This window comes from Agelaius tricolor, unplaced genomic scaffold (genome assembly GCF_023055355.1).
Source record: "Agelaius tricolor isolate 1412-34295 unplaced genomic scaffold, bAgeTri1.0.p SCAF_36, whole genome shotgun sequence".
NCBI classification, from domain to species: Eukaryota; Metazoa; Chordata; class Aves; order Passeriformes; family Icteridae; genus Agelaius; species Agelaius tricolor.
In genome coordinates, this window is record NW_027269296.1 from 412,941 (window position 1) to 432,515 (window position 19,575).

Sequence of the window (19,575 nt, forward strand, 5' to 3'; positions counted from 1 at the left end):
CTGTGCCCAGCTCCAGCCCGGCCTTCCTGGAGGGAGAAAAGCCTTAACAACCCACGCGTGGCAGCATTAATTACCCTGTTTAATTAATTACCCCATTTCCTTTAAAGGATTCCTTTACAAAAGGATGCACAAATCTCCAAACGCTTGGAGCAGGGGTGTGAGGAGGGACTGGGACATTTTCTGCCGTTCCTCACCCAAAAGCAGAGGGGCTGTGTGGGGTGTGGCTGTGCCAGGGTGGGCACCACTCCCGAGCCTCATCCCACCCCTGCCAGCCCAGGGGCTCAGCACTGCCCAGACCCTGCCACCCATGCCCGGGACCCCCGGGATCCACGGGGGCGTCCCGGGTCAGAACCGGGCAGGACCCGAGCAGGGGGAGCCGTGGGCTGGGCCAGGGAGTCCCAGTGCGGGCACAGCGGGGCTGGAATTAGGCACATTAACCTGCAGGGCAAAACAACCCGATTGCTGAGCTTTAACGAGATCAGTGACTTAAAGAGCTTTAGTGGGGAAGAGAGAAGTGGACCAAGAGGAGCTTAACACAGTGAGGGCATCCAGGTGCCGTGGGAATGCCTTCCCAGGCCTGGGAGCTGCCCAGAGCCACAGCAACACCCCTGGAGCCGGGGATAGGGGGTGATAAAGTGGTGAGGACAGGGTGCCCACCCCCAGGCCCTGGGCAGGGTCCCCCGCCCGGCAGGCCTGGGGGACAGAACTGAAAATAAAGGATTTCTGGGCACTGAAAATGAAGGATTTCTGGGCACTGAAAAGAAAGGATTTCTGGGCACTGAAAATGAAGGATTTCTGGGCACTGAAAATGAAGGATTTCTGGGCACTGAAAAGGAAGGATTTCTGGGCATTTCTCAGCACACCTGACCGGGGATGAAGCACAGGGCTGCTGGTCCCAGGGAGCAGGAAGATGGAAATACCCCGCACAAGGCTCTGGGGAGCCCAGGCTCAGGGCGGGACGGGGGGATCAGAGGCCAGGGGGGCAACTCCCACCCTCTGGGGCTGGAATCGCCGCTGAGAGGAGGAAGGGCTCGAGAGGAACCAGCGGCACCGGGACCAGCGGCACCAGCGGCACCGGGACCAGCGGGGCCGGGGCTGCTCCGGCGGCTCCCGCAGCGCCCTCTCGTGACCGCAGCGGGGGCGGCCTCGGCTCCTGCCACTGTCCCCTGTCCCTGTCCCGTGTCCCCGTCCTTTGTCCCTGTCCCCTGTCCCTGTCCCCGTCCCTTGTCCCTGTCCCCATCGCTCTGGCACCGTCCCTGTCCGACCCTCTCCATCACCCTCGCCCCATCCCTTTACTGCCCTTCATCACTTTTGCACCATCCCTGTCCCCTCTCCATCACCTCCCGGTGTCCCTGTCCCCTCTCCATCACCCTCCCACGTTCTCTGCCTTCCCCCTCTGTCCCACCAACCTCACGGAGTCATTTCAGCCCTGGGCAGTTTCTGTCCCTGCCCGTGGGTGCCTGTGCCCATCTCCCCCCCACACCAACCCACTCCACCAGGCCCAGCCCAGAGGAATTATCAGCGGAAGGGGGAGAAGCCAGGCTTAGGTATTAACACACTGCATTAATTTCATTTTTCCCAGAAAGTCTGTAACAGAGTAATCCCATAAACCCAACAAGTGTGGGTGCTGTTATGTAAGGGTGCTGCAGGAGGGCAGGGGGTTATGTAAATCCCTCTGCTCCCCAGCCCAGGGCTGTCCTGGAGCCACAGAGGGACCTGCTCCTGTCCTTGAGCTGGGGCTGCTCTGAGTTTGCTCTGCCCTGGAGCCACAGAGGGACCTGGCTCCTCATGCTGGGGCTGCTCTGTGTTTGCCCCCAGACGGGCCCAGGACCCCCCAGCAGTGACGGTTCCAGCTGGAGATTCCTGCAGGATGTGCTGCCGGCTCCCACCAGGGAAGGCAGCTCAGGGCCAGCTTCCATTTCCTTTCAATTCCTGTTCCTGGGACTTCCCACTCCAGCCCAGCCTGGGGAGCTGCTCCAGTCCAAAGCCCATGGCCAGAGCTGCCCTCCCCCTCCCAGAGCAGCCCTTTCTGCCCCTCCTGCCGGGCATGGGGACATCCCAGTCCCCGGGAGATGGAGAGGGATGTGCCCCTGCCCGGCATTCCCTGGGCACCTGGGGCAGACAGGTGTCCTCATTCCAGCCCTCTGCAGGCTGCTGAGGAGCCCTGGGCTCTCCTTGCCCTTCCACCAACCCTCCTGTGCTCACTGACTGCGTCAGCCTCCCCAGTCCTGGGGGAAAATGGGAATAAGGGTGAGGATTGTAATGGATGTCATGTTCCAGCCGAAGATACTCCAGGAATACAGAGTGGGATGAGACTGTATCCTTACTGAGACTGAAGGGTGGGGAGCAACCAGCACACACAGGGATTTTTAATGATTTTGGCCTTTCTGCTTTAATGGAGTTGATTTATTATACATTTAAGGTCTTTTCCTGCATTTCCTCTAAGTCGGTTCCACTCTAATCAGGTCAAAAGCTGATTTGCAAATAATCACCACAGAAAGGGAAAAAAAAATCAAGGGATTTAAGGCCAAGCTGTGCATTCCATACTATTAATTGAAAGCCAGGAGAGATAATGTGTCTCTTCTCCTGGCTGAGACCCCTAAGCTGCTCTTAGCAGCAAACTGTGCTCTGGGCTCTGGGAATCACCTTCCAGCTGGGATTACACACAGGAAAATCTCCCTGGCCCTGGGGAGGGAAAGGGCAGGAGCTGGGGAGCACCAGAGGTGTCAGAGCATTCACAGCTCTGCGCTGGGCAGCACAAAACCAGGAGCTGTTCAAACCCTGGGATTAAAGGGGAAAGGCAGAGCTCCTGAGTGTGGGGCTGCAAAGGCAGGATGGGAGCTTGGGTATTTCCCTGCCACCTATTTTCTGCAGATATTTATGTGCAAGCTGTGCCTTGTTTGTCACCCAAGTTTGCCTTGTTGTCACCTTATGTGAGTTTTTCAGGACAGACCATGTCTGAAGGCATAGACAAAGATATATTTATGTATATAGCAGTGATGTCCTGCTGCAGGAATTCTGAACATATTCTTCCCCATCTCCCCACACACTCAGAGGAGGGAAGAGGTTGATAATCAGAGAAATCCACTCTGGTATTAATTACATGCCATTACCAGGGCTTATTTGCTAATCCCCATTCTAATCACCCTCCCGGTTATATTTCAACCAGCACTTGAGGACACTGCACGTCATGAATAAAATATATATCAAAGTTTATTCCAGAGCACGGGCAGCACGGTGCGGGCAGCGCAGCCAGGGTTACACAACAGACCTGCTGTCACACCAGCGGAGGGCGGCACATTCGGGCGTCAGTGAAACCCCCACCCCAGCCCAAACCCGCGGTCTGGGGTTTCAATTTAAATAAGTAAACTAAATATTTAATTAATTAATAGCAGGGCGTCAGTGAAACCCCCCCCCCCCACCCCCCCCAGCCCAAACCCGGGGTCTGGGTTCTAAATTTAAATAAATAAATAAATAAATAAATAGCTGGAGGTCAGTGAAATGCCCCCACCCCAGCCCAAACCCGGGATTTGAATTTTAAAATTTAATTAATTAAATAAATAAATAAATAGCAGGGGGTTAGTGAACTCTTCCCCCCACCCCAGCCCAAACCCAGGGTTTGGTTTTTTAACTTTAAATACATAAATAAATAAATAAATAAATAAATAAATAGCAGGGGGTTAGTGAACTCTCCCACCCCCCACCCCAGCCCAAACCCAGTGTTTTGGTATTTTAGATTGAAATAAATAAATAGCGGAGGGACTTAGGTTTTCCGGGGGGTTCATGCAGCTGCTGGGGAGCGCCACTGCGGAAGCTCGGAGCGGCGGAGCGGAGCTGCTGGCTCGGTGCGGGACGGTCACCGGGGGCGGCGGGGCGCGGAGGAGGAGGAGGAGCGGGGCCAGCCGAGCCTCCGCAATTCCCGGCGGGAGCGGCTGATCCCATCCGGACCGAGCGTCCGTCCTGAGGCCGGCTCAGGGCTGTGGGACAGCGGCACCAGGGCCCTGCACAGGCTTTCAGTCCGGAGAGAAATCCTTCATCCCGGGGGAGATCCTTCATCCCAGAGAGAATCCTTCATCCCGGGGGAGATCCTTCATCCCGGGGGAGATCCTTCATCCCGGACACAGATCCTTCATCCCGGGGGAGATCCTTCATCCCGGGGGAGATCCTTCATCCCGGACACAGATCCTTCATCCCGGACACAGATCCTTCATCCCAGAGAGAATCCTTCATCTCGGACAGAGATCCTTCATCCCGGACACAGATCCTTCATCCCGGACCGGGATCCTTCACCCCGAGCCCATCTCCGCCTCCTCGTGCCTTCCTGCCAGCCCGCAGTGACCGGCTCAGCCCCCGGGTGACTTTGGGTGTCCCCAAGGACGCTGCTGGAAGCGCCGGGAGCCTTCAGTGTCCCCGCGTAGTTTGATCGGTCACGGAGCAGTCCCAGACTCGCTCGCTGGGCTGGACGGTGCCAGCGGAGCCCGAGCCCCGCTCCCGTCCCGCTCTGTCCCGTCCGGGCTGGAGCCCGAGCGCTGCCCGGGGTGCTGCGGGTGCGGTGGCCCCGAGCCCGCTCCGCTCTCCGCCGAGGCTCGCAGGGGCCACGCCAGGGCTGTGCCCCGTGTGAGTCACAGTCCCAGCAGTGTCCCAGGGGCTGGGGTCCCCTCCCGGGGGCCGCGGGGCTCAGGCGGGGAAGGGACCCTGCCCCAGAACCTGCTGCCTTCAGGGGAGAGGCGGCCCAGACCGGGCTGGGGGTGCTGGCAGCAGATTCCTCTATGAACACCCCCAAACCTGGCAAGATCCTCCAGGGACCCCAGACTCTGAGGGCTCTCCCGGTCCCAGGGAGGTTCCCAGAACCTGCTGGGTCCCCCAGCCTCATTGTGTGCCCCCCGTCTGTCCCCCCACTGCACACCCCGGACCCTGACCCTGCAGGGTCCTTCGAGCACCACAGCCCTCAGGGGTGCTCTCCCCACCAAACCCCTCAGGGCACCCCAAGGTCCCCAGACCCTGCTGGGTCCCCTGGAGTGCCCTAATACCACAAGGTCCCCTATGGAACCCCAAATACCCCAGAGTCTCCCCCCATCAGACCCCTTGGGCCACTGTTGGGGTCCCCAGACCCTGCTGGGTACCCCCACCCCACAGAGTCCCCAGGACCCTGCAGGATCTCCCTGGCACCCTCAAGGATGCTTAAGCCCTTCCAGCCCACTGGGTCCCATCCCAGTGGACCTCTCAGACCTCCCCCACCCTGCAGGATCCCTCTGGGACCCCCAAATCCATTGGGTTCCAGCCCATCGGATTCCCCAGACCCTGCTGGGTTCCCCCACCCCACAGGGTCCCCTGGACCCTTCACACTCTGCAGAATTCAACTGTAACCCCCAAACCCACCAGTTCCAAACCCATCAGACTCCTCTGAAGGACCCCAGACCCCACTGGGTTGCCCCACACCAGGTGGGTCCCCCAGATCCTGCAGGGTCCCCGAGGCCCCTCACACTCACCAAGGTGCCCCCGACCCCAGGTCTCCCAAGCCCACCAGATTCCCCAGGACTCCCTGAAGGACCCCAGCCCCTACTGGACCCCCCCACAGCCCTGGCTCCCACAGTTCCTCCAGTGAGCCCAACAAGGTGTCCCTCCACTTTCAGAGCCCCCAAACCCCCTGGCTCCCCACGGATCAAACCCCCTCAACCACCCCAAACCCCCCCTAGCTCCCCAAACCTCCCGCATCCCCACCATTTACCCTTCCCAAAACCCTCTGAAGGACCGGATCCCCCCACCACGGGCTCCCCCAGATCCTGCGGGATCCCCCACACCCACCAAGGCGTCCCCCACTTCCAGAGCCCCCCGTGTCCCCACCCACCGACCCCCCGACCCCCGCCGGTCCCCGGCCGCCCCGCAGCCCCTGGGCCGCGCTAGGCGGAGCCGCGGCTGGCGGCGGGCAGGCGGCGCACGGGGGTGCCGGCGGCGGCCCCGCGGCTCCGTGCGGGGGCCCAGGGCACGCAGCTGCGGAGGGCGCGGGCGGCGGCGAGCAGCGCTCCGGGCCGGGGCCGCGGGCGGCGGCGCAGCCCCTTCTGCAGCCGCTGGCTCTGCGCGGCCAGGGCGAGCTGCGCCTGGGCCACGCCGGCCCCGAGGCGGCCCAGGGTCTCGGCGCGGGCGGCCAGGCGCAGCTCGGCGTGCAGCAGCGCGCAGTGCACCTGCCGCACCCGCCCCTCCAGCTCGGCCGCCGCCCGCCGCCGCCCCTCGGCCGCCACCAGCCGCCGCCGCGCCGCCGCCAGCTCCACCGCGCCCGGGCCGCCGCTCTTGCCGTCGCTGCCGCCGCCGCCGCCGGGGCCGCCGCGGGACGGGCGCTGCGCGTCGCCGCCGGAGGGGCTCGGAGGTGCCGGTACCGCCGCCGCTGCAGCCATGGGAGCGGGAGCGGCGGCGGAGGATGCGGCGGGGATATATAGCCCGGGGGCGGCGCCGGCGGCGGCGGCTCGGCCCCGGCGGGGGCGGCTCCGGCACGGGCTCCGCACCGGCACGGGGGAAGGGGGTGGGGGACACGCGAGCCCGGACCGGCACGGCGCAGCCCGGGGCTCGGTACCGGCAGGCGCTGCACCGGCACCGGGCTCGGCGCGGCTCCGGGGCGGGATCGCTACGGGCTCGGTGCTACACCGGGCTCGGTACGGCACCGGTGCCGGCATCGATGGGCCCCGGGCTCGGCGCGGCACCGGCACCGGTACCGGACCGCTATGGACTCGGTGCTACACCGGGCTCGGCACGGCAGCGGTGCCGGCATTGATGGGTCCCGGGCTCGGTACGGTACAGGCCTGGCCCGGTATGGCACCGTCAGGGGTCTGGGCTCGGTACCAGTCCCGGGCACCGGGCTCGGTACAGCTCGGTACGGCACCGGGCCGGAGGCGTTACCGGAGCTGGAAAAGTGCCCTCCCTTGGAGGGAAATGCGGAGCTGGGGCCGGTGGGAGAGCTGAGAAGGGCACCGCGGGGGCACTGGGGCTCTGGGAGGGGCTGGACCGGGCTGTCCCGGGCACCGGCGTGTCCTTGGATGTGCGGCTGTCACAGCAAGGTCGCTGCCACCGTCATCGTCGTTTACACGGTGTTAATAAAGCTGGGAGTGGGCTGGCGGGGCAGGGGGCTGCAGCAGGAGGTGCCACTGCCACCTCGCTCCCCCCAGAGCTGGATTTTGGGGTTCCTCCTGTTGGAACGTCATCCGCGGCGGCTGCATCTGCGTGTGGCTGCGTGGGCCTCACATCGGAGCAGCAGAGATGACAGAAACCAGGTGTCAAGGTTTCATCCCACCCCCAGAGTGGAATAAAAGCCTAAGCCAAAAACAAAACCGAGCCTAAATCTGTTTCAGGCAGAACCACATCCAGGCCTTCAGTGGTTGTCGCCCACGGGGCTGGTGACATTTTTGCTTTCTTTACCTTAGGAGGAATAAAAACCTCATCTCTTGTGCTTTGCATCACACTCCTGCTCCTGCCAGGCTGCCACACGTCTGCCAGGCACCGGAGCAGCGTCAGCGGCTGCTGCTGCGTCACTGCTCGGCCCCCGCGGCCGGCCCGTCCCATCCCACCCCGTCCCATCCCACCCCATCCCGTCCCATCCCAACCCCCGGCTGCCGCCGCATCCCCCGCCCGCCTCGGAGCACGGCCCCAGCGCCCCCCGAGCTCCTCAGGGGTCGGATCCTGCCCCATCCGGCTCTCCGGGCTGGGGGGAGGCCGGAGGCTGGGCTGAGCCTTCATCTATCCGATAGAAATGCTGCTCGAAATGGGGTGTGGAAGTTGAGGGGTGCCCAAAAAACTGTGGGGACACGCAGGAATTAAAACCAAGAGAGCGTCCTCCTGTCTCATTTTTTTTTCTCTGATCTGGTGGAACTGGACCCTCAAGGGTCCCCCCAAGAGGGGAAAGGGCCGGGGTGGGTCCTGCCCTGAGCTTCCCGCATTCCCCAGAATGAAAGCCTGGAATGGCAGAGGTTGGAGGGAGCTCAGGAGGCGCCTGCTCCGTCACTGCCTGCTCAGAAATAATCGCTTTTTTGGGCCACCCCCCACGTCTGCGCTGCTCGACGCCTTCCCAGCTCCAGGCCCTGCTCCAGGCTGAGAGAAGGACACGGAAAGGGGCAGCAACTGTGCCTGGACATGAGGTCCAGGAGGTGAGCTGGGGACACCGGGCAGTGAGGCTGAGCCCCCAGAGCAGCCTTTTTGTCTCCAGGCTGGCCCAGCGCATCCCAGCAGCGAGCAGACAGGGGCCGGGAAAGGCAAATCGCAGAAAAAGACAAGAAATGTCCCTGCCCTGAGGCCAGGCACAGCCCGAGTCCCCAAACCCCTCCGGCACTGCAGGATTCCTGCTCGGGCTGGTGAGCTATTAATCATTTAGCCGAGGAGGCTGCAATTAGCAACGCTCAGAATAAACCTCGGTGATACAAAAACCCGGTGGGAGCTTTGTTCTCCCTTCGTTCTCCCTTCCCTGACAGCGCTGCTCTGCCGAGGCACTGGGATGGGACACCGGGAGAGGACACCGGGATGGGACACCGAGACGGGACAGCAGGAAGGGACACGGGGACGGGACACCGGGACAGGACACCGGGACAGACACCAGAACGGGACACTGGGATGGGACACTGGGACGGACACCGGGACAGACACCAGGACACGACCCCGCCCTGCGTCCTGCAGCCAGCGCAGCCCCCGGCATTGCCCCGGGACACGGGGATTAGGGATGCAGGAGGACGGAGCCGAGGGATGAGCAGCGGCCTCATCTCCAGACCCCGCAGAGCCCCGCGCTGGGATGTGCTCCAGAAAAGCCAAGCCTCGTTACAGGCAGCAATAATTAACGTCGGTGCCCTCCCTCTCAGCCGCTCCCCAGGTTTTTTTCCTGGGTGTCCCAGTTACCAGGGCAGGAGGGACTCGGGCGCTGCTCTTTCATCCTGGCAGGTTTAGGGAAGGAATCGTGCATCAGGATTTCAGGTTTAAGCCCCAAGACTCCTGGGCTGACCCAGCTCCCTGTCCCACCATCCTTTTGGAATCCAGCAGCAGACTCAGTGCCCCGCTGCCATTCCACTGGGCTCCCTGCCTGCTGCCCTCCGAACCTCCGGGGCAGGATCCGACCCCAGGAGTGAATCACCAGCTCTTTGGGATAGGGACACCTCGGGACAGGGATCCTCGGGGGTGGGAACACTCGGGGAGGCGATCGGGCCGGCAGGGATCCCCGGCACCGGACCCTGGCACCGCGGGGCTTTGGGGCACGCACCTTTGGGGGCCGGGGTTTGTACTGGGGTTTGTGCCAGGTTTGTACCTGGGTTTGTGCCGGGGTTTGTGCCCAGGTTTGTAGTGGGGTTTGTTCTGGGTTTGTGCCCGGTCTTTTGCCGGGTTTGTACCCGAGTTTATACCGGGTTTGTGCCCGGCTTTGTACCGGCTTTGTTCCCGGTTTGCTTGGGTTCGTGCCCGACCCCGGAGCAGCTTCGCCCGCCGCGCTCTGCTGTCCCTCGGCGCGGCCCGTCCGGGTCACGTGGCGCACCTGGCCCAGGTGAGGCGGGGCCGGACGCGCTCCCGGCTCGCAGGTAACGAGACCCGGCCCGGCCCGGCCCCGCACGGCACCGACCCCGGCCCGGCCCGACCCCAGCCCGGCCCCGGGCACAAACCGGGCCCCAGCCCCGGCATCAACCCCGGGCCCGGCCCGACCCCACCCCGCCGCCGCCGCCGCCCGGCGCTTCCCGGCCCGGCCCGGGGGCAGCCGCAGGCCGCGACCGGCAGGGAGAGAGGCAGGCAGGGAAGGAGGGAGGGAAGGAGGGAGGCAGGGAGGGAGGGCTCGTCCGTCACCCCACACCGGGCTCCCCTCGGCCCCCGGGCTGCCCCCGGCGCAGGGGGCCCCGGTGCGGGCAGCCCCCACCGCCACCGGCCGCTCCCGCTGGCCCCTCCCGCTGGCCCTGGGGAGGCTGGGGGCGGTCGGAGCTCTCCCGGGGGGTTTGGGACCGGCTCTGATTCCCAGGGCTGGAAAACGGAGCGGGGGGCGCGCTGGGAGCTGGTGCAGAGCAGGGCAGGCGGGGATGGGGCTGTTCCTGCTGCTCCTGCTGCCGGCGTCTCCTCTCCCCAAATCCCCCGCCTGGAGCTCATGCTGGGGGCCAAGGTAGGCAGAGGGAGCTCCCTATGGTGCCCAGGTGGGTCTCCCCTTTTCCTTCCCTTTCGTTTGGGAGGGAAAAGGGTCAAACGTTGTTTGCCTGCCCCGTGGTGGAGCCCTGGCTGTCAGCTGGGAACGGGGTGGGTGTTTTGGGCCAGGGGCACCGGGGAGGGTTTGGCACGAGGCAGTTCCTCGGGCAGGTTGTTGATATCCCAGAGAGCTGCCAGAGGGATGCTGGGTCCCCAGGGATGCACAGGGACGATGCTGCATCCACATTTACCCTGGGTCAGCATCTCCATCCCTCCTGCTGCCAGCAGAGCAGTGCAGAGAAGGAGCTTAACAGGTGACTGGCAAGGCTCCTTAGGACATTTCCCAGCTGTGGATGCTTCCACAGAGTTCAGAGAAGCTGCATCAGTGTGTGAATCCTGTCTCCTGAATTTAGCAACACTGGCAGCATGGTTATTGTCAGATGGATGTGACATTGTTCAGGAGATTCACAACTTAACTGAGCTTTTTTAAAACTTTCCAGGGAAATCCCTCCCTCTGAACAATGAAGATCTTAGACCCTGGCTAACTCTGAGTGCTGCAAACCCCCTGTGGACCCTTCCTGGCTCCTCTGGAGCAGATGCTGAGGCTCTCTAGAGGGACCTGCAGTCACTCCCAGTGCCTGTGTGAGAGCAGAGGAAGCTCCCAGCCATCGTGTGAGTAACACTTGGATGTGGATTGTGGTCTGAGCATTTATTTGTGGCTGGGGGTTTTGGTCCAGCCCGTTCCTGTGCTGGGGGAGCTGCTGGATCTGTGTCCTGTCTGTGCTCCTCAGGAACTTTTCCAGTGGTCCAGAGGTCCCAGAGGTGTGGGCTGTGATGGGAATGGGTGAGCCCACAGCTGTCTCTGACACCTGTGCCTGCAGGTCTCCTCCTTAGAGCTGAGATAATGCTCCTGTCTCTGTCCCAGATGCTCTGAAATCTCAGAATATTGTCTGTTGTTACATAAAGGAGTGTTGCTGTGCAGTGCAGATGTTGGGTCTCTCAGAGAGGCCTTGGAATGAGAAGAAACATCCCAGTGAGCAGTTCCCAGTTCAGCTCAGATGTTTTCATTTCACTTCATGGTTTTTTCAGTCTGTTTTAAAATTCTGAACTGCATTACAGAAATGAGGAAGTTGAGGGGAATAACCCCTGACTTGTTCTGAAGTGAAAGCAATCAAAACTCTGCAGTGATGCTGAGGTGAGGGAGCTCTGCCTGCTCGGCACTGAAATTGGAGCATCTGGGGCTTTTTATTTTGCATATTGCCCAGGAATGTGCAAAGGGAGCTCCTGGGATGAATTTTCACAGGGTAACAGAGCCAAAATATTCCTGGAAAGCAGTGGTGTGCTGTAACTGCCTGGCTTTCAGTCTGGGCCTGTTTCTTTGTGGGGAAAATGTGACTCTGGGTTTAAAAACCAGGGAGAAAGAGGCAGTGCTCTAACAAGGTCTGACAGATTTATTTATTCATGCTTGAGGTGCCCTATAGAAAGTCTACAGTAAAACAACAAGGACAGCCCTACAACGCTTACACTATGGCTGGGCTCTCACTGCTTATTAATTACCCTAATTAGTGTTTGAAAGGATCTCTTGGAGGTGCAAGCAGCATTAGCCAAGAAGCCTGGAAACCATGGAGAATTCCAGGACCCACCACAGCCTGGGATAAAGGCACAGCAGAAGTGGAGAGTGACAGCCCTGACCTGACTTTCCTCACATCGCCCCGTGCTGAGCTTTAATAATAAAAAGATTAAAACCAGGGAGAATGAACGTGCCAGAGTGTGAAGGTTGGCTCTGTGCAGAGAGAACGTGACAGGCTCACTGTAAAAACAGTTCCTCCTGCCTGCAGACCTGCAGGAGCTGTGCTGGCACAGCTGAGCACGGTCTGCTCTGGAGCTTCTGTTTCTCTAGGGTTTGTAAAGGTTTTGTTCCCATGAGGGGTGATTTGAGACCTTTAATAGAGACCAACTTGTTGACAAGGTCTTTTCCTTAATCCAGATGAAGACGTTGGGTTTTCATAGGGAAGTCTTTGACATCGCCCGACCTTAGCATGACTGGCAAAAATCATTAGTGTTGGTAATGCTGTCATTGCTAAATCCTCTAAATTGAAATAGCAACAAATAACGTGGAGTTGGAATTGGCAGCTTGCATAATGATGGATTGCTTGTCATCTCCTCCTGGGCACGATGTGTTTTGAAATGGATAAGTGCTGTCAGGGCCCAGCCTAATCCTGAGGAATGCAAGACAAAGGGAAGTTGTTTAAAAAAAGATACTTTCCCTTTGGAGCCTGTCAGTGGCTCCACCTCCAGCTGTGCTGCTCCTTCATTGCTCTGGAGCCGATGACTCTTCCAGCTGCGTGGAGGAAACTCTTCTGAAGGTTACAGGGATTTTGATGTCTGAAAATAGCCCTTTTAAAGCATCTCTCTTCTGAGGAGAGCATTGACCCAAAGGAAGCAGCAAGGCTTAGGTGGTGGGAGAGCCCTGGAACGCGGGCCCTGAGTGAGAGCAGCATGAGTCCTGACACAAAATATTCCTGTAAATCGTTGGCTTTGGGAGCCTCTGGCTGCCAGATCCCTCTGTGCTGACGGACAGCTCGCTGAGGTTGGCTGGTGGTGCTGGGTTGCTCTGATTTCCCCCCTGTCCTGCAGGTGCCCGAGTGCCGAGCCATGCTGGGCCGGAGGAGCCGCCTGCCCCCCGAGCTGAGCAGCGCCCGGCAGAGGGAGCAGCCCTGCCCGGAGGCCGTGCCCCTGCGGGCCCGGGCAGCCAGGGACAGCAGGGACAGCAGGGACACGGATGTCAGCCTGGAGGTGCTCAGTGGCTCCGAGATCAAAGCGAGCCGTGGCCGAGCGCAGCAGATGCGGGACAGGAAAGGGCGCAAGGCCGAGCTCAAGGACCCCAACGGCCGGGAGGCGGAGACCATCACCTTCATCTCTGGGACAGCAGAGGCTCCCCAGAACCAGGGCTTCTGCTGCTCCTCCCTGTCTCAGGCCTGGAACACGTACAAGGCTGTTTTCTGTTGCATAGTGACGTGTGGGGGCTGCTTCCAGGACTGCAGTGTCTGTGTTCCCTACCCAGGGCCCGCTGAGACCTCCACAGATGATGGGAAGAATGGAGACTACAATGGGCGGCTGCCAAACAGCCCTACCAACACCTCTCCTGCTGAGAAGAACGGGAACCAGATCAAGAAGTCCATCATGGGCAGCAGTTTCAGTTACCCAGACGTGAAGCTGAAGGGCATCCCTGTCTATCCAAACAGGAACACCAACCACCACGTGGAATCTGATTCCTGCTGCAAGGAGCTGCTGGAGAAGCCCTTCAGGAACAGCATAGAAAAGCCAGCGCTCCCCAGCAGCCACCGGAGCTCAGAGGAATATTATTCCTTCCACGAGTCCGACGTGGACATCAGCGAGCTGAACGGCTCCATGTCCAGCAGGCAGATCGACGTCCTGATCTTCAAGAAGCTCACGGAGCTCTTCAGCGTCCACCAGATTGACGAGCTGGCCAAGTGCACCTCGGACACCGTCTTCCTGGAGAAGACCAACAAGATCTCGGACCTCATCAACAGCATCACTCAGGACTACAACCTGGACGAGCAGGACGCCGAGTGCCGGCTGGTGCGGGGCATCATCCGCATCAGCACCCGCAAGAGCCGCGTGCGGCCCCACATCTGCAGCCCGGCCAGCCAGGGCCACCAGGACCCGTCCGGCCGCGGCACCGCGCCCGACAGCGGCAACGAGACCATGCTGGAGTCCATGGTCCTCAGCCAGGACGGTACGGGGGGTGCCGGGGGTCCCTGGGTGCTGCAGGGGGGCTGTGCCACCAAAGCCACCGAGCTGTGGCGCTGGAGCGGGGCTGGAGGCTGCTCTGTCCCCAGTGGGCACCTTCTGCTGGGGTGTGTGAGTGCAGAGCTCTGCTTCTCACCCTCCTCCCTGTGCTGTGGCTTTCTTGAGCCTGTCTTTCCCTGCCCATGAGGTTTGTGCTGAGCAATAGCTGGGTTTGTGCTGCTGCTGCTGCTTCTGCCTGTGCTCATCTGAGGGAGGCAGAAAAACAGTGAGTCAAACTGAACTAGTAGGACCAGACGAGCTGCTCATGCCCGAGGATGTCCAGTTACTCAGCTGGCTCTTTCCCATGTGCTGCCTGGCTCATGCCACCCTTAGACTCTGTGACAGTGTGTCCTCAGAGCCCAGACCTCCTCCACACAGTGAATATTCCTGCCAAGAGGAGGGAAGGGCTGTTCCACAGCACCAGAGCTTCTGCTTCTTCCTCCTTCTGGGAGCAGCCTCAAGTGTCTGAGCTCCAGAGCAGGCTATAACAGTTTGTTGTAGAAGAACCTTGAAAAGCTGAGTGTGGGAGCAAGGAGATATCCAGAAGTCCCAGAGGAAACAGTGTGGGTGTTGTGCTTCCCAGATTAGCAGAGAGGCTGCTCCTGGGATTTGAGGACACAGCTCAGACTGTCCGGACGATGGCAGAAGCAATGGGAAGAATCAGACTGTGCCTGTGCTGTTCCCTGAGGGTGTTCCCTGACAGGATCCTTAGTGCTGAGTCATCCTTTCCATCCTCCTTCCCTGTCTCAGGCCCTCTTGGTTTGCATTGCAGAGCTGGCCGTGCAGATCTCGGAGGAGACCCCGGCGGATGTGCTGGCCAGGAACATGAGGCGGCACAGCAGCGCAGGTAACGCACACCCTGGCTGGGCCTGGCTGCAGAGGAGAGCCCTGAGCCCACCCTGGCCACGTCCTCACCCTCCACACAGCCTGAGCTGACCCTGCTCCTCAGGCTTCCCTCGGTTCTCCTGGGCTTTGGGGGCGATGGAGCTTGGACCCTCCCTGGGTTGGTGGATCTTTCTGAAAAGGGGAAATCCAAGTGTGGCACATTCCCTGTCCTTGCACAGGACCCGTCCTGAGAGATTTCAGTCTCTCTGTACCCTGACAAAGTTTGGGGCTGTATTTGGGGTGTGACTGCCAGAGGTCACAGCTGGGTGAGACTGGGAACAAAAGGAACTGTGCAAAAGGGAAGCAGGCAAGGCTGCCCCGAGCTCTATCCTCCCAGAGAGCAGCCCAGGGCTACAAGACAAGTTTCCTCCTGCACAGCAGCTCTGTCCTGGGAGATGGCTGCAATGCAGGCAGGGCTGTTCCTGCCATGGCTTTGTGTGGCTTTCTCCTCCCTCATGGTACACAAAGCCTTTTGTGGCAGCTGCTTCCCCAGTGCCAGGCTGCTGTGCTTCCCCTGGGCTAATGGCACTGTCTGTTCTCTTCTCTCTCCTCCCCAAGGCTCTCCAACCAGCAGAGATTCCTCTTTCCAGGACACAGAGACTGACTCCTCCGGGGCCCCTCTGCTCCAGGTGTACTGTTAAAGGACCCGAGCAGCAGGGAGGCATTCCAGGCCTTTGCTGCAGTCACAATCCTCCTCCTTCCATGTGGAGTGTGTTGTGCCAAGTTTAATTTTTTTTTCCCCAGTCTTCCCTGATCCTTATTGAAGCCAGATTCTCCTGCTGTCTGAACTTCACTGGATATTTTGGGTTTTATGGACAATCAAGGAAGCAAACTGCGGAGCTAATGAACTTGGAGGTGGAATGTGTGCCCAGGGAGGAGAAGATGGACAAGGAAGTAGCAGAGAACTTGTGCCTCTGTGATTCCTGTAAATCACATTTAGCTCCAGCAGCCTCAGTGGCTCAGCCCTTTCCCTGCTTTGAGGACCTGTTGTACAGTTCTGCTTCCTGCATTGCCTGAGTGAACTTGGATAGGGAATAACTGTGGTGTCTCTGTGCTGGTGCTGATGTTGAGGTGCAGGCTGAGATCCTGCTCTGCAGGGACCCAAATCTCTATTTAAAGTGCCTGTATTGGTCCCACCAACCCAAAGTCTTCCACCCATGGTGTTTCCAGATCTGCCTTTCCCTGCTGAGCCTTGGTGTCACCTGCTGCTGCCTGAGGAGAAGGTTCAGCTTCATGGGGTTCATTCAATCTGTGGCCTCTTGGCTCATCCCCTGATTCAGGGCCAGTGCTGGGGTGGCTGCTGGCTGCCCCTGCACGAGCAGACCGTGGGGATCAGCTCTGCTGCACTCCAGGAGCACACACTGCCTGCCTGCCAGCAGCTCTCACACCCCTCTGTCCGTGCTTCCCTGGGAGAGCCTGGAGCAGGATTGTGGCAGGTGAGGGGAACACTCCACTCCTGACTTCTTGTGGCTCAGAACTGGGCTCTTTGACTGTTCTGCTAAAAATCCCTTCCAATCCCTTGGTTTGCCTGGAAAGGAAAGGCTCCTGAGAGTATCAGCAGAGGGTTTGTGAGGCACTGCTGGCCCCTGCCTCTCCCTGTGGGCACTCAGCACCTTGTCCTTCCCTTTGCAGGCAGGAGATGGGCACTGCTGTCCCCAGGGCTCAGTGCCAGCTGACCTGCAGGGCTGCAGCAGGAGGAAGCTGCATCTGTGGTGTTGCCACTTGGTTGTTTATCACAAAGTAAACATGTCGAGCCATGGGACTTGTTTGGAGCTTTGGGTGCCCTTGGACATTAACAGAAAATGCTTCATTTAATTCACCAGCCATAGGATAAACACACCCACTGGATTTTGGGGAGAGGGAAGCCCAAATAGGCCCTGGGCTTCGGTGTGGACCATGGTTTTGTGCCTTAGATGGACTGGAATGTGCTTCAGTTGGACTGAAATGTGCCTTAATTGAACTGAAATGTGCCTTAGTTGAAATGTGCCTTTATTTTATAGCTTGTGATTGCTCTTCAGAGGTTTGGGCAGGGAGGAAGGATTTAATTCCTCTCACGAGCTCTCAGGCTTCTCTGAAAGGCCAAAACCCTTTGAAATGGACAGTTCCAGTCCCTGTTAGAGCCTGTTTCTGTAAACCACTGGCTGTTTTCAGAGTGTGCTTCCAGGAATCAGGGGCATTACTGAGACCACACCTGGAGGCACTGACAGAGATATTTCAAAGACGAAGGGAAGGGACTGAGCCTTGGATTTGGCTTCCCCTCCCTGCTTTGTGTTCAAAGCTGTTGGTTGATGAGAAATCGAGTTTATACAAGGGAAAGACTTGAAGCAAGGCCAGGCTGGGACTCCCAGGGGAGCTGTGTGAGGTCACCTCCCTCCAAATGCTGCCTGTCCTGAGGGACCTGCTTGGCTTCTGCTTCTCCTGGGTTTGTACATTGTTATTTGGACAAGTTTCCTCAGAGCTGTGTGCTGAGGTTCACGTGGGTCACACTGACACAGCTCTGTGGGCTGTGCTGGAGACAAGGGGTGAGCTGGGCTTGCAGAGAGCTGCAGTCACTGCTACAGAGCAGATACACATTTTAGTGGCTAGGCTGGGTGTGAAGAGTGAGCATGTGGGGGTTAAACTAGCCAAAAAAACCCAGGCCCCCAAAAACTCACCGAGAGGAAGACTGTCAACCCGATGGTCCCTGAAGCTGGTTCACCTGTGGTGTCTTATGGGAGGTTCTATTGCACTCATTGGCCTTAAATGTTCTGGTTTGGTCTTTTTTATAAAGTAAAAGTTGTGCTCTTTGCTGTGCTGTGGCTTTTACATTCCTGTTCTCATCAGCTTGGGGATCCTGGGGTGGGGGTTGCCCAGGGGGTGGCTGATTCCTGCAGTCCCAGGTGCACAAGGACATTTTCATCCATTTGGTGGCTCCAGGGGGATCCTGACTGCCAGGCTGGTGTCTGGATCCAAATGAAGGAGCCTCTGGGGAAGTGTTTGTTGTCCTGCAGGGAAACCTGGGCCTTCCAGGGTGTGATGCTGGAACTGAGCTCTGGAAAAGCTGAGCCTGGGGGGAGAATTCCCAGGTTGTCCCTGTGATGTCACCAGCTCGTGGCAGCAGATGTGGGGTTTGCTCCACAGGATCAGCTCAGGGATGGAGGGTGGCCCAGCCTCTGACCTGGGACTTGGAGGACCAGTTCTGCACTTCCCAATTTCAGTGCAAACCCCAGGATAACCTGCAGGGCTCCGTTCCTGGCCGCTGACCTTCCCTCACCCTCTGGGCAGGGGCTGGGCAGGAGCCCTGGGGTTTCCTGCTGGTGCACAGGACCAGGATGTGTTTCCTGGGAGGATTTCAGAGCCAGGAACAGGTAAATGCTGCCTTCTCTTGGCTGGGCAGGGTCTCTGGGGATGTTTTTGTGTCTGGAGCCCTCGGACCAGCTGGGTGGGGTCTATCAGCCCAGTTTGTTCAGCAGCTTCCCAGTTTGCTGCTGCCTGGGCCTGGGTGTCCTGGCTCACACCCACACATGGGATGAGTCCATGGGGTTTTTGTCTGCAGGAAGTCGTTTGCTGTGGATGGGGCTGTCCTGGCTCTTGCTGGAGTGGGTTTTGCTCTGAGCATGTGTTGAGTGTTCTGCTGAGTGAGCTGACTGCGTTGCCCAAGTGGAGACCTCACAAACACAAGAGCCTTTACCTGGCCACACAACTGTGGAGGTGTTCTCTCACTCAGGTGCTTCCTTCTGGGAACCTGACTCAGCACCTGGCTTTTCCTGAAGACATTGTTTGGTTTTATTGGGCTTGGTTGTGCCAGGAGTCTCCAGACACTCCCACTTTGTGGGTGCTTGCTGTGCTGTGCCCTCAGAGGGATCCCTGTCCTGCCCAGCCCGAGCTGTGCCCCTGCCCAGGGTCCCCTGGCATCAGGTGAGGGCAGCTCAGGAGCTCTGCAGGGAATGGCTGCAGGAGTGGTGAAGAAATTCCTCTGCCCATCCCCACCCTGAGCTGCTGAATTATTTATTTCAGTGTGACTTAGACATTAGGAAGCAGATGGATGGACTATAATTCCTCACAGCCTGGCCCTTGCAGTAACAGAGCAGCTGAGGCTCCTCCTAAAACAACACGGTAACATCCAATACTCGCTGTTCCTGTTCCCTTCCTCAGGCTTTTGCTGTTCCATTGCTCTTCCCAAAGCAGTCCTGGAGTCTGGGATATTTCCCAAATGCTCTGAGCTGCAATATTCATTAATAAAAGCTAAGCAGAGCCTGTTGTGCCTGCAAAGGCCTTGCTTCTTTTACAGGTGAGGAGGAGCCCTGGGCAGGTGAGGAGCTCCAGGCTCTGCCCTCCAGCTGGTGGCAGCACCTGAACGGCTGCTCCAGGTGAGCTGGCACAGGTATGGGGAGCCAGAGGGACCTCGGTGAGCTGTCCCTGTCCAGCACTGCCCTTCCTGCTCTGCTGGGGCTCAGGTGCCACTCAAGGTGTGTGCACAGTGTGGATCCTGGTGCTGCCCAGCATTTCCCTGGTGCTGCCCAGCATTTCCCTGCCATGGGCACAGGACAGGGCCACGCTCCGAGGTCTCCAGGGACTCAGACTGAGGTGGGGCTTTGCATTCCTCAAGCCCTGAGCAGCTGCTCAGACCCAGCAGGGTTTATCCCAGGGGAAGCTGCCTTGGGAAGCACAAGGGTGCTCCCAGCTCGCTCTGGCTGGGGACAGTGGTGGCCGGGGCTGTTTGCAGAGGACAAGGCCGGCAGTGAAACACCTTCTGTTCCGCTGCCGAGGGGC

The 19,575-nt window shown here is 59.4% G+C and overlaps 2 protein-coding genes across 3 annotated transcripts; one reads left to right on the plus strand and one right to left on the minus strand.

The window, feature by feature from the left end:
• Window positions 1–5,720: 5,720 nt before the first annotated feature.
• TRNP1 (TMF1 regulated nuclear protein 1) lies at window positions 5,721–6,668 on the minus strand. The gene has a single exon (XM_071453530.1). It carries the CDS (start codon window positions 6,666–6,668, stop codon window positions 5,901–5,903), a length of 768 nt encoding a protein of 255 aa, XP_071309631.1. The 3' UTR covers window positions 5,721–5,900.
• Window positions 6,624–17,604, plus strand: KDF1 (keratinocyte differentiation factor 1). 2 transcript variants are annotated; one of them, XM_071453044.1, is made up of 5 exons: window positions 6,624–9,539; window positions 10,626–10,797; window positions 12,763–13,885; window positions 14,711–14,785; window positions 15,382–17,604. In XM_071453044.1, exons 3-5 carry the CDS (start codon window positions 12,781–12,783, stop codon window positions 15,462–15,464), a joined length of 1,263 nt encoding a protein of 420 aa, XP_071309145.1. In that variant the 5' UTR covers window positions 6,624–9,539; window positions 10,626–10,797; window positions 12,763–12,780; the 3' UTR covers window positions 15,465–17,604. The 2 variants fall into 2 exon arrangements, with proteins under 2 accessions (XP_071309145.1, XP_071309144.1); XM_071453043.1 differs by having other exon boundaries at window positions 6,624–10,797.
• The last annotated feature ends 1,971 nt before the right edge of the window (window positions 17,605–19,575 follow it).